The sequence below is a fragment of the Copadichromis virginalis genome, linkage group LG23, assembly GCF_057382275.1.
Source record: "Copadichromis virginalis isolate Kocher_CV1m ecotype Utaka linkage group LG23, C_Virginalis_male_GT1.1, whole genome shotgun sequence".
Lineage (NCBI taxonomy): Eukaryota > Metazoa > Chordata > Actinopteri > Cichliformes > Cichlidae > Copadichromis > Copadichromis virginalis.
Window position 1 is genome coordinate 38052724 of NC_140639.1, and position 12884 is coordinate 38065607.

The 12884-nt window shown below is 39.1% G+C and overlaps 1 protein-coding gene across 1 annotated transcript; it reads left to right on the forward strand.

Moving 5' to 3' along the window:
* Positions 1–345: 345 nt before the first annotated feature.
* gpr137c (G protein-coupled receptor 137c) lies at positions 346–12680 on the forward strand. The gene is made up of 8 exons (XM_085447431.1): positions 346–1086; positions 8067–8116; positions 8423–8530; positions 8683–8821; positions 9498–9647; positions 11077–11202; positions 11294–11418; positions 11508–12680. Exons 1-8 carry the CDS (start codon positions 712–714, stop codon positions 11788–11790), a joined length of 1356 nt encoding a protein of 451 aa, XP_085303557.1. The 5' UTR covers positions 346–711; the 3' UTR covers positions 11791–12680.
* The last annotated feature ends 204 nt before the right edge of the window (positions 12681–12884 follow it).

Consider the following 12884-nt stretch of genomic DNA (forward strand, 5'->3'; position numbering starts at 1 on the left):
GGCATCCCTGAACCAAACACATTGTGGAAGGGTTTTGACTTGAGCAAATCACCAATCACACGCGCGCAGGGGGCGGAAACTTCCGCAGCTGACATCATCGTCACTCAATGAAGGAAGGAAGTTCTGGAGGTTGGGCGGCCTGATGAGCCAATGAAGCGGTGTTCTGATAATGTGGGTGTGCCACTGACGTTCACTTATGGGTGTTCGGAAAACAGCTACAACCTCCGGCTCAGGAGTCAGATGTTTTCCAATAAAACAAGGCTGGTGAGGAGCCAAGATGGCGGCCTGCGAAGAGCCAGTTTCCCTGTTAATTGGGACCGAGGGGGCGGGTCTATATAACTGCATCACAGCTGATCTGGAGGTTCCCCCCCCCCTCAAGTTGTTTTTTTGCAGAGAGCAGCTTTGCAGAGAATCACAAGGGGACCTCTCTCTTGTTTTCTTTCTCCTCTGTCTTGTTATTTTAACCTGGCGCTTTAGAAAAAAACTAAATCCAGCCTTTTTTTTTCCGTTTTCAGACCCGTAGCGAATTTAAAGCACAGCGCAGTTCCACAATGCTACTTCTTTTCAGAATAAACTGCTTTTCTCGCAATTTTTCACCCGCACCCCCTCGTCTTTTTTGTCACCCACAGTGAATTTAGCCCAGGTCTGACCCACTTTGAAGTGTGTTCGCCTTCACTGCACCTCATGTGTTAGTGCGAGCCGCCGGCGGAGATGTTTTCGGCAGGAGAGGAGGTTCATTCCCAGTTGTTTACCTCACTGAAGGAGTCCTCCGGAGCTGCAGTCTCCCCAGCACTGGAGCTCAGTCTAACTGCCGTCTACACCGTCCTCTACTCCCTCCTGTTTGTTTTCGTCTACCTGCAGCTCTGGCTCATTTTGCACTACGGACACAAGCGTTTCAGCTATCAGAGCGTGTTTCTGTTTCTGTGCCTGCTGTGGGCAGCGCTGCGGACGACGCTCTTCTCTTTCTACTTTAAAAATGTGGTGCAGGCCAACCAGCTGCAGCCTCTGGCCTACTGGCTGCTCTACTGCTGCCCCGTCTGCCTGCAGTTCTTCACCCTCTGCCTGCTCAACCTCTACTTCACACAGGTAAGGGTGTGTGTGTGAGATGTACAGGGTTTGTATGAGATACCAGATTTCATTAAACTGCTGACACTGCAGTTTTCCCTTCTTTTGGCCCTAAATGCAAGCATAAGCACTTACAGTTGGTCAGGGATGCCTTTATCCACCTGTCTAGTGCAAATGTCAGTCACAGGGGACTGGAAAAACACATCATCAGTGAAGGATCCAGTGCTCTTAAGGTCTTGTGCTGCCAGTTTGAAAAGTTTTAATAACAGACTATATGGATGTTGCCACTATGATGTCACTAAATCCTGTCTTTGAAGGCTTGAGCTGAAGGACATTGGCATGCTAACTTTTTAAACCACATGTTACAAACACAGGGTGTATATGACCGAGACACTGAGAGGAACTGGACAGTCAAACGGTAGGTAGGCCCAACCTAAAGAGAGCCTTCTGTACTCTAAAGGGGAGCAAAATACATAAAATGAGCATTATGTTGGATTTTCTAAACTAGATATTAACACCGCAAACTCATCAAGCTACTATTAGGAGTAGCTTGAAGTTCTTTTCTGAACTGAGCGGTTGCTGTTATATTTTAGGCCTGCATATAGAACAAAATGACTGTTTGCACCAGAAATTAGTGAGGGTGGTCTCTACGCTTGGAAAAACCCAGAAACCATTCAAATGGTCATCAAAACAAGTCTTTATTGATATATTCTGAAGTGTCGAAACTGGTCATTGAGAGTACAGTGGAGGTCGTCAAATGTCGTCTCTATGGGGGGAAAGAGGTATAACTGTGCCGCAGGTTTAATAGGGTGATTGGACAGCCTAGAAAGAGATTGGGTTTGCCTAAAGACAGAGAGACTTACCAGGTGAACCAGAAAGCACAGATCACAAGACACACCTGTAGAAAGTAAGAGCTACATAGAGGGACAGGCACAAGGTTAATGGTATGTCAAAGGTTTTACAGATGATACATCTTCTGTGTGTCATGAATTCAGAGCTGCATGATAGTTTATCAGATTCAGTAGCTCAGTGTTTGCTTTGTATTTCAATAAACAAGTATCACGTGTTTCACATAGACATACTTGTACATTATGAATACTTTTTAGCGGACCATGCATCAAAGGTGTAGGCAGCAATTAATTCACCTTCAGAGATTCATTGAATGCACGATAAAACGTTTTATATTGCACTCATCTGCCACTTTATTAGGTGCACCTTACTAGTTCCAGTTTGAATCTTCTTTTGACATTCAGAACTGCCTTAATTCTTTGTGGCGTAGACTCAGCAAAGTGCTGAAAACATTTCTCAGATTGGCATGATTGCATCACAAAGTTGCTGAAGATTTTGTCTGCTGCAAAGTCATGAGATTCTCTTGTTCTACCGCATCTGAATGGTGCTCCATTGCACTGAGATCTGGTGACGAAGACACAAGTTTAAGAGTATTTCAGCTTTGTCACATAGTTGTCCTATTACAAAGCTTAAATCGTTGTTATTCTGGTGGAAGCAGACATCAGAAGATGCGGACGGTGTGGTCATAAAGGAATGGACATGGTCAGCAACAATACCCAAGTTGGTTGTAGCATTTTTAACAATGCTCCATTGGTATTATAGGGACTAAAGAGTGCCAAGAAAATATCCCCACATCATTAAAACCCCATCACCAGCATGAATCGTTGATACAAGGTAGGATTGAGCCACGTTTTCATGTTGTCTACATCAAATTCAGACCCTGTTATCTTAAAGTTGGGGTAAAGACTGGAGTGGCACTCGGTGTTTGTGCTGGAAAGTCCCAGCAGATCAGCAGCTTCTGAAATATTCAGACCAGCCTATATGGAAACCAAGAATCATGCAGCATTTAAAGTCACTTTCTTTCCCATTCTTGGATACATCCTCACGTTTACACTTTAGTACAAGGGTGGAGAACTCCAGACCTCAAGGGCCGGTGTCCTGCAGGTTTTAGATAGCACCCTGGATCAACACACCTGAATCAAACGACTAGTTCATTACCAGGTCTCTGGAGAACTTCAAGACATGTTCAGGAGGTCATTTCGCTATTTAGATCAGCTGTGTTGGATCAAGGACACATCCAAAACCTGCAGGACACCGGCCCTTGAGGCCTGGAGTTGGACACCCCTGCTTTAGTAGGTCGTCTCGATCGTCATGCACGCCTGTATGCAGTGAGTTGTTGCCATGTGACTGGCGGATGAGAGCAGGTATTCTTATTAAAGTGGCTAATTAGTGCGAAGTGGTCATTCTCAGATGTAAGAACATTTCTGATTGCGGAAACCTTACATGCGGAAAATACATGTTCTTGTATATTTGGTTTATTAAGCTTTCCTAATTGTTTTTGTTACTTTTGGAGAAACTAAGGCTTGCAGTTTTAGTTGTTATGCTAATAAGCCTAAACACACTTTATGCTGAGCTAAGCTAATCAGCTGCTAATTGTAATGTCATACTTGGCCAATACTATTACTGCTACTACTAAAAATAGTAATAGTGATATTCCATCAATACTTAATGGATGGATATAAAAGTGTCTTCAATCTTATTATTGAAATATTTGTCATAAAGTGACAGTATCAAAGCTATCAATTTGATATAGCCAGTTTTTCATTACGCGGTGTCTAAAATAGCAGGGGTTCCCTCTAAAAATGTATGCGCAGCTAAATAAATATGGCCAGTGTTATCACCATTGGCCTACATGTTCTGGGCGGACTGGTTTGAAGCAGTTTGGGTTGGTTTTGAAAGCTTTGCAAATAGACTCTGTTCATGTCCTGGGGTGACAGAAGGTGGATTGCATTTGCTTCTAACCTCCATTAGTGTTTCCTGTGCAGAAAGTGGATTGGACTCAAGAAAATGTCCCTGTTTGCTGTCACGGACGCAGTTGTTTAACACCTGCCCATGCCAAATGCATCTACGCATGTTGGGATTGTCACATGACTGGCCAGCCCAGTGAACAAACATTTCCAGCTTGTGGTTTGACGTCTGGTCAGAAGCACCTCCACACTCTCGGCTGGTTCACTAATGTCTCATTTACATACAGGGAGAGTAAAAAGGAAGCCCATCCAACTGGCTAAGTGGAGGTTTGGTAATGAAACCAATGGTGTCCTATGACTGCTGATTAGTCATCGTTGCTTATGTGTAAATGCACACAAACTATGCTCCTTTTTAATATGAATAAAATTAGCTTTACATTTCCTTGTGTTGAAATAACAAAAATGAATCATGTCACATATAGTTTTGTTTTGCTTTGTTGTCACTATAGATTTAAATCTAAATTTAAATATACCCATGTTGGAATATCATGTGACAGGCCAGCCCAGTGAATGAACATTTCCAGGTCTGGCCAGATTTGAGTAATATATCTGAATCACATGTTCTTATAGTGTATACAGCTCAAACTGAAAGCTCTCTCTGCAGTAAACTATTGCAGGCTCAGTAATAGCAGAAAACACTTTTTGCTCACTTCTTCTGTTTGACCACCATTGTTATCTCTACGCCAGCGGTGGCTCAGCTGGCCTGCATGTAAGCAAAGTTACTCACAGCAATGAAGCATCAAAGAACTCAACTGTGCTTTGTAAAGAATTGAATAATTTTACAAACTTTCAGCTTTATTTGTCACTTTGCTTGTTACAAAAAATAAAACAGAGTTAGCTGGTAAGAATTGGAATTTGTGGGTTGCGATTGCTTATTGCTTGTTTTCTGCATTAAACTACCTTGTGACAATTTGCATGAATGGATATCAGAAATATGGCTTTGGTTAATATTAACTCCCAGACAAATATTGTCTTGTGTAAATGGGACAAAAGCCAAAAATGCTGGAAATCAATGGCAGACACTTACTGACACTTACTCAGGGTTAACTGGAAGCGTCTTCACTAACCATGTGACAGTGACTCATAAAGGGTCATTTTGCTGACTATCAAAACCCACAAAACGATATCATTTACTGTAAAAACTGTTAAGAAAACTCCACACTTAAAAACATGAAACAAAATCTTATTGTTATTGAAAAATGACCAAACTGGTAAATGTCTTGTCAAAAATAATGAAATTTATTATTCTTTGAGTCCAGGTATGGACCTCTTAGGGTCGTGACAAATGCCCCAGGGCTACTGTAACATTTGTAATTGAAATATTTAGCATTTTATAGATTTAAAAACTTAAACCTGCTAATATATAAGATTCTTATGAAAATATGCAGCATAATAGGAGGAATTCAGATCATCTCGCCATTAAAATAAGGTCCAAATTAAGAATTCTGATCCAGTGATATGTTTATATCCCAGCATAGTGAATATTTTAACTTTAGGTATTTTAATGTTTTGATGCTAATACTTGTGTATTTCTACTTTTGCAGAGTCATTGCTTTTATTTAAGAGTCTAAATACTACTTCTCCATCTTGCAAGGCAGTTCTTAAACATAAAGCAGTATTTAAAAATGTGTGTTGTGTCGCTTTTCATGTTAGAACTCCTGTACGAGAGCACAGAGCTGCACGCGAGCCTAAAAATTGTACCCAGTATTTTCTATGCCGATAGACTGGCATTCATTTCTCAGCAAATACTCTGACTTAACTTGACTTCGTTTCTGAAAATGCATTAAAAAGAGCTTCATAGTATCATCACAGACCTTTAGATCTGCAGGGCTTTACTATTGAAACACATGACCGATTCTTTCAAACAGTATTGAATGATTTTTTTTTTTTTTTTTTCCCACCTCACTGTTTAATGTTCACTTGCCTCTTTAGCTGAGGTCTGATATATTATCATGCAACTGCTGTGTGACATGCATGTGTGGAAATAGTGTCTTTCTGATGAGTTAGCTGTGACTCCTGGCATGTGATGTACTTCCCATTATTATACATTTTTTTTTCTGCTTCCTACAAAAAGTGTAATGTAGTGATGAGTTTCCTATGCTGAGAGAAAACACAATAACAAATTGAACTATTCTCATTGTCTACTTATTAATAAAGACAAAGTATTGATAAGTGGACATTTTATATAGATGGGTTTTTTATTTTTTAATTCCATAACCTACATGCAGAAACAGTGCACATAAAGTATACACCCTGGTAGTCATCTGTTGCCTTGATGCTTCATTTCTAGGTTACCAATTACCTCCTCCTGGCCTACATTCTCACACAAAAGGCTCACTGATAATGTGTGTACGTGTCCATGTGTGTGTTTAAACTCAGCGTTGACTTGGTCAGTGTCCTGTGTGTCCAGTGCAAATGTAACATATAGTAATGTCAGAAATGGATGATGATTCATTTAACGTTGCTCAAAGGCAAATGTTGGCGTTTCCCTGTTTGTACCTCATAATCGCTGAATAAAGACTGTTTTGCTAAATATCTATGAAAAGGGACTCATTCCAAGGAGCGAGTGAACTTGATCAGTGGATGTCTGTGTTCCAGCTTTTGTACCTTTAAGCTGGACTTGGGCACAGGTTAATGTTTTTTAGGCAGCTACTGATAAGATGTTGGCAACAAGGTGGCTGAGAGTCAATAGCTTGTGTAGTGCAGGTCTCAGCAGTTTATTAGCTCGTTTTTGTGCTGTGTGCAGCAGTTAGCATAGTATAGCATAGCATTGCATAGCAGCTAACATCATTTTATTTCATTTTTAGCTGTTTTACTGTTTAAAGAATATTCCAAATTTTTATGATGTTACAAAAATATGATTGTCACAGGTGAAGTATTTTAACAGGTTCCTATGTTTAAAAATTATCTAAAATTAGCTTATAAAATTAGCCAGAGCTGTAAAAGTCAAAGACATGTAGGGGTGGGGGGCTCTTTAACTTTCTGTTGTTGTAGAGAGTAATCGACTCAAGTTAAGCTGGGGCTGGGTCATACTGTCATGCAGTACCAATTTGAACCATAAGAGTTAAACAGGCTAATAATTGGGAGCACATTATGTGCACTGGTGGCACATAAATGTAGGTAGAGAACAAAGAAATATCAAAAGTTAGAAGAAAAACGGCACACATCACCCTTAGTGGTGAAAATGTTATTAACCCGTGCACACTGTAACTGAAAAAAATACCTTTAAAGACCAACCTGAAGAACTTGTCTATGTTTTGTGTTGCTACTCTCTAAATTATATGATCAGTGTGTTCTGTTGTGTCAATGGGGGGGAAAAAAAAAAAAAAAAAAGATGGCTATAGACATATTTTTCATTTACTCATCTGCATACAGCAGAGCAGTTAGTAGTTGTTATTAGCATTTAGTTTCTGGCTAACATCTAGTTTGCCTTTACAATGTGAATGTTGCAATTTGATAATATTTAAAGCAACATGACAGTCTTGCCAACCAGTAGAGGTTTTGCAAGTGCAGCTGTACTGGCTCTGCTTGTGTCAGAGAACAGTTTTATTGCTCCATAGGGACAGTCTGTGATAATCAGTGAGTCATAAAATGCCCAAACATACAGAAATGTAATTTCTAAAATCAACAATATATAAAAGAAAAGCACACAATGTGATCCTGTCTAACCTTCAGCTAGAAAGTCCAAATTATGTCTTACTAGAAAAGCTAACAGTGCATGGATTAAAAGACTTGCCATATGTCCATATATCTGTTAGTGGTTTCTGTGGAAGTAACATCTTTGCCCCTATGATGTTTTTCTTTATCTTTGGCTCAGCCAAAAGGTGTCACTATAACTGCTCTAAACTCGGTTTTAGACAGATTACCTTTTTCTTGGCTCTATATAATATAATTGACAGTGGGTATCCCTAATATGGCTGGGTCAGGCATAGATGTCTAGCTGTGAACACTGAAGCCCCACCTACCTGTTGTTTAAATCATTTATTTGCGATCATTGGGGCAGCCAATGAGAAGAAAGTCAGCTTGAGGGGCTAAACTGAGACATGGGCTGAACTGAGGGGGCTACAGCATGCAAAGCTATTATACTAAATGCCAATGATAACAGTATGGACTGGAAGTACACTGTTAATGTACAGTATCTGCCCTATAATTGTAATAAAAGTGATATCATTGTCTCTTTCTCAGGTGATGTTTAAAGCTAAAGCCAAGTATTCACCAGAGCTCACAAAGTACAAGTAAGTCTCTTTTTAATCTGTAATATTTGTGTTTTTAAGTAAACTGCATTTAGTTATGCAGTATTCCCTTTAACCTTGATTATTTAAGACAGAATTCAGAATAAGTCATAAGATCCTTCTTCTGCTTATGGCTAGAGTCTCTCTTTTGTCTTTCTTATTCTTTATACAAACACACACACACGTGTGCGCGCGCGCAGATGGATTGCAGCTTCAACACTATGAATATTAATAAGTTGTGTGTGAATAACGTCACATTTTTGGCCATCCTTTTACTGCCTGTCTGTATTTGTCTGTTTCCCTCTCCAGGGTTCCCCTACGTTTGTTCTTCCTGTGTCTCAGTATATTTTTCCTGGTGGTGAATTTGACTTGTGCACTGTTAGTGCAAGGAGCTCTTGAACACTCTGAATCCCCGAGGTACACAAAAACCTTTAATCAAAACAAAACAGTCAATTGAATGTTTTCTACTTACTTGAAAATAACGGAGAAAACATTCATTCATAGCACAGTTTTAATTCTGAATTTTATCCCAGTATTTAAAGACATTAGCATAACCTCTGTGTTTCCAGTGATGGGAGTGTCAGACATGCAGTCTTGGCCCGGGTCCTGATCAACGACAGTCTGTTTGTGCTGTGTGCCATATCTCTGGCTGTGTGCATCTTCAAGATCGCCAAGATGTCATCTGCCAACGTTTATCTCGAGTCAAAGGTAGAAGGGGAAAAAAAGAAAAGAAAAAAGCATGAATTGTTCAGCTGCTTTTTCTTTAGATACACTGATATTACTTTCTTCTAATCAATAAATACAGTTAATACTCAACAATGTGAGATATTAGGAATTAATAATTTTGATGCTGATCATTCAGTGTCTTCAGATCATCCACTTTCCAACAGCACTGTTTGGGAAGTGAAGAAAACTGTAACCTGCATATTTTCGTCCCATCTGCAGGAGTCTGCCATTGTTTTTATGATATAAACTGTCTTTATAACGTAAAAAAACAATTTATCAGGGGAAAAAAAATATGATCAGCTATTCTGCAAACAGCCACATGGGGGCGATTGAGATATTTTATCCTCCTTTCCCAAAAGTCCCAAAATTTGAAATTATTTTACACTACCAAAGTATAAAAACTATAAAGTAACCTTTACACAGGGAATAGTGAATGAATGAACAAGGTGCTTCTCTGGACACAACCTTAGAAATCCAATGAGAAAATATCATATCTCTCCTATAGTTCAATCTTTGGCTGTAGTCAGACATTTCTGTCACGCTAAAGCATCTGTTGTACTGGTGGATCACATCGGTGGCCCACATCTGACAATACATTACAGGAAAGCTGGCCGGCTGATGCGTGAGCTTGTAATAAGTGCAGAAATTCTTCCTTTAGGGTACATCCGTGTGCCAAGCGACAGCCATCGGTGCCATGGTGATTCTCCTCTTCATGTCCAGAGCCTGTTATAATCTGGTGGTGGTGGCCCTGACCCCACAGGACCGATTCAGTCCCTTTAATTATGGCTGGTACAGTGTTTCTGATCAGGTACTGTATCATGTGTGTTAAGTTATAGATATATCGTGTGTGTGTGTGTGTGTGTGTGTGTGTGTGTGTGGACAGTCCATCTAAGGAGATTTGGTAAGATGATACTTAATGGGGTAAAGGGCTTTGTTTGCTATAAATAACTATGTGTCTGTGTGAACTGACCTACATCTGAGTTCAGGCTTTGAGATGGACAGAGCTTTTTAAATCATTCCATTGTATATTTTGTGGGCAGGTACTGCACACGACAAACAGTAACAGATCTCTAACAGGAGTGTAATCTGATATTATTTCCTTAATCTGGCAGTCTAATATTCTTCTATCCCTTTGTGTAGCGTCTGAGCACTTTCAGTTTACATCACGAGAAGATATACGCATACACATAACAGACAACAATTGTGTGAATATTATTATTATTATTATTATTATTATTATTATTATTAATGATAATATGTATTATTTGGTATTTCTGTCTATGAAGATTATTTGCCACTAAATTACTAGCCAAACTATTCGATAAGTGTGTACTAAGTATAGCCCACCTGATATAAACCAATCCAGTACTTGTTTCAGCTTGTTTTCTCCTTAGTTTTAAACATGTGCATTGCTGTCAATGATGATCAAGGTTGCCCTCTGGTGGATACAGCATGGAACATCAACAGTCAAAACATGGTTGAAGGGTTTTGGTTTGGATTGGGGGGTTTTGTGGTGGTGGTTCACCTCCTTTTTGTTTTTGTTTTTTTTTTAATATTATAAATGCTGATAATGATAGATTAGCATGCACCTAATCTTGGCCGACAATATCATTCCATATTGGGTGCTAGAGGCTTTGCATGATTCATGAGTGATATTTGTCTGACAGAAATATGCTGTTTTAACCTCTCTTTAAGTTCCATGAGACCCCACCCATCTGTTCTAATATTACGTAAACAAGGAAATTTTTTTTTAAACGTATGTTTATGAGATAATTAATAAAATTAAAACCTACTATTTTAGCTTGAGCTAGGAATTGATTAGCTTAGCTTAGCATACAAACTGAAAGGAATAGAAACTTGAGGTTTGGTAATTTAGTAAATATTTTTAACTGTTTCTTTTGGAGTTTTTTTTTTTGTCTACAAAAAAGGTACATGTGTAAATTTGTAGGTAGTTGGAAGCCATATTTTTAAATATATAAAGGCTAGCAGTTTCTCCGTGCTCCCAGTATTTAGGCTAAGCTGCGATAATTGCTACATGGCGCTAGCTACAAACTGGAACTTTGATATCAGAGTGGTATCCATCGCTTCTCAGCCTTCTTTATTATTTCAATATTTTAAGTTTTTTTTTTTTTTTTAATTATTATTATTATTTTTAATTTTTTTTTTCAGTTATTTGCTGCCTTCAATATGTTATAGGTCAAAGAAAATATCTGTAATACAGCGTGTTCTTGTTAAAGGCTGACGTACAGGAGATCAGCGGTGAAGCCTACATTGTGTTTGGGATCATTCTGTTCTTCTGGGAGTTGCTGCCTACCAGCTTAGTGGTGGTTTTCTTTAGAGTCCAGAGACCCAACCAAAACCTGGTAAACTAAGAAGTTAAAAATACTGTCTCATGTAAACTTTTTCAAAAGTTGTAAATTTGAGACAAAACTTAAATATGTCTGCATCTCTCAGGCTCCAGGAGGCATGATCAACAGCCATAGTTTCAGCTCCAGGGCTTATTTCTTTGACAATCCCCGGCGGTACGACAGCGATGACGACCTGTCCAGAAGCATCAATAACAGGACTGATCGGGCCAGGTGGGTATGAACATTTGAAGTTAAAAGTCACCATTTTTAAATCATGTTAAGCTCGTCGTTTAAAAAAATGTGTTCTCTCCCATCCTCAGTCTCCTGTCCACCACACCCCAACCAGGAGCATCTAGTTGGTATGGCTCCATCCAATGTAATGCACCTTTAGCAGCAGGGGTGTCATCTGCCCAGCAGCCACCATCTTCCACTGCGCCGCTCCTTTTTGCCTATGGAAACATCCAGAGTCACCATCACCACCATCACAACTACTACTCCACCCCCCAGAACAACTACCACCATCACCATCACAGTAACTATTATTCTACGCCACAGAATTATCACTGCGGATCACAGACATATTTCACCACCCCACAGAATTAAGCTGGAGTGGTCATAAAGATAAAAAAAAGAAAAAGGGGGGGGAAGAAAGAAGAGGGACTAATTACTTAAAATGTTTTGTTTTTTCCTTGTCTGCATTCTGCTTAACAAACAGTGTCATAGCTTGTACTTGTACAATTTTTTTTTCTCTGGACCAAATTGTGCATCATAATTGGTTTGCCAAATAATTTTGGAGAAATGTGGGGGTATAAGGTTGGCACACCATGACTACTTGCTTTTTGAAAGCCATCTTTAAACAGAAACCATGGAACAATTTGCAGCACTAGTGGCTAATATGCCTACAAATGAAGATGCTTTTTTGCTGTTTAATATTTTGGTCAATAACTTCTTGAGATTGGAACCAATCATCGACTGGGAAAAATCATCACCCTTTCCTGGTCAATTCCACTCAGACACTATTTATTTTGACATATATACGATAATCAAGCAGGTATGTAAGCTAAAGTGGCTAATCATGAATCTGCAACAGTATGACAGTGACGAGTTTGGGACGTCTTGTCAAATTGTTTGGATCATGTGACGGTTTTTGCAATAGAATTGTAAAAATGCAATTATTTTAATTGGCAGTAGGCTAAGTTGGGAAAGGGCACAGCACTGCAGGTGGGCTTTTTCAAAAGAAGAACCAATTCAGTATGCAGTTATCGCACATTAACACCTCTTTGCACTTTTCTGAAAGTGAAATATTTCTTAAGCGTTATTAAATAAATGGCTACGCAAACACAAGAGTCATCAGCTGTAGCCATAGCTAAAACCTTTTGACAAGCTAGCTGCAGGAGAGAATGGTGTGGCTAGCAGCTAACAAGGAAAAAATATTTTGTGTGCCTGCCACTGTGTACTGATGTAGTTACATTAAAAAAAAAAAAAAAAAAAAAGATGAAGCTAATAAAAAGTTTAATTATCATTCCTTGTTTTATTTGCCACGCAGATGGTTCACCTGAATGCAAAAACAGCCTAATCAAATTAAACTGGCCAGTGCTATTTGGCTAATGGACTATGAACAGAAACCAGAAATCTTGTAAGCCTACACATTCCTACATATGCATACTTTTTTTTTTTTTTTTTTTTTTTTTTTTTTT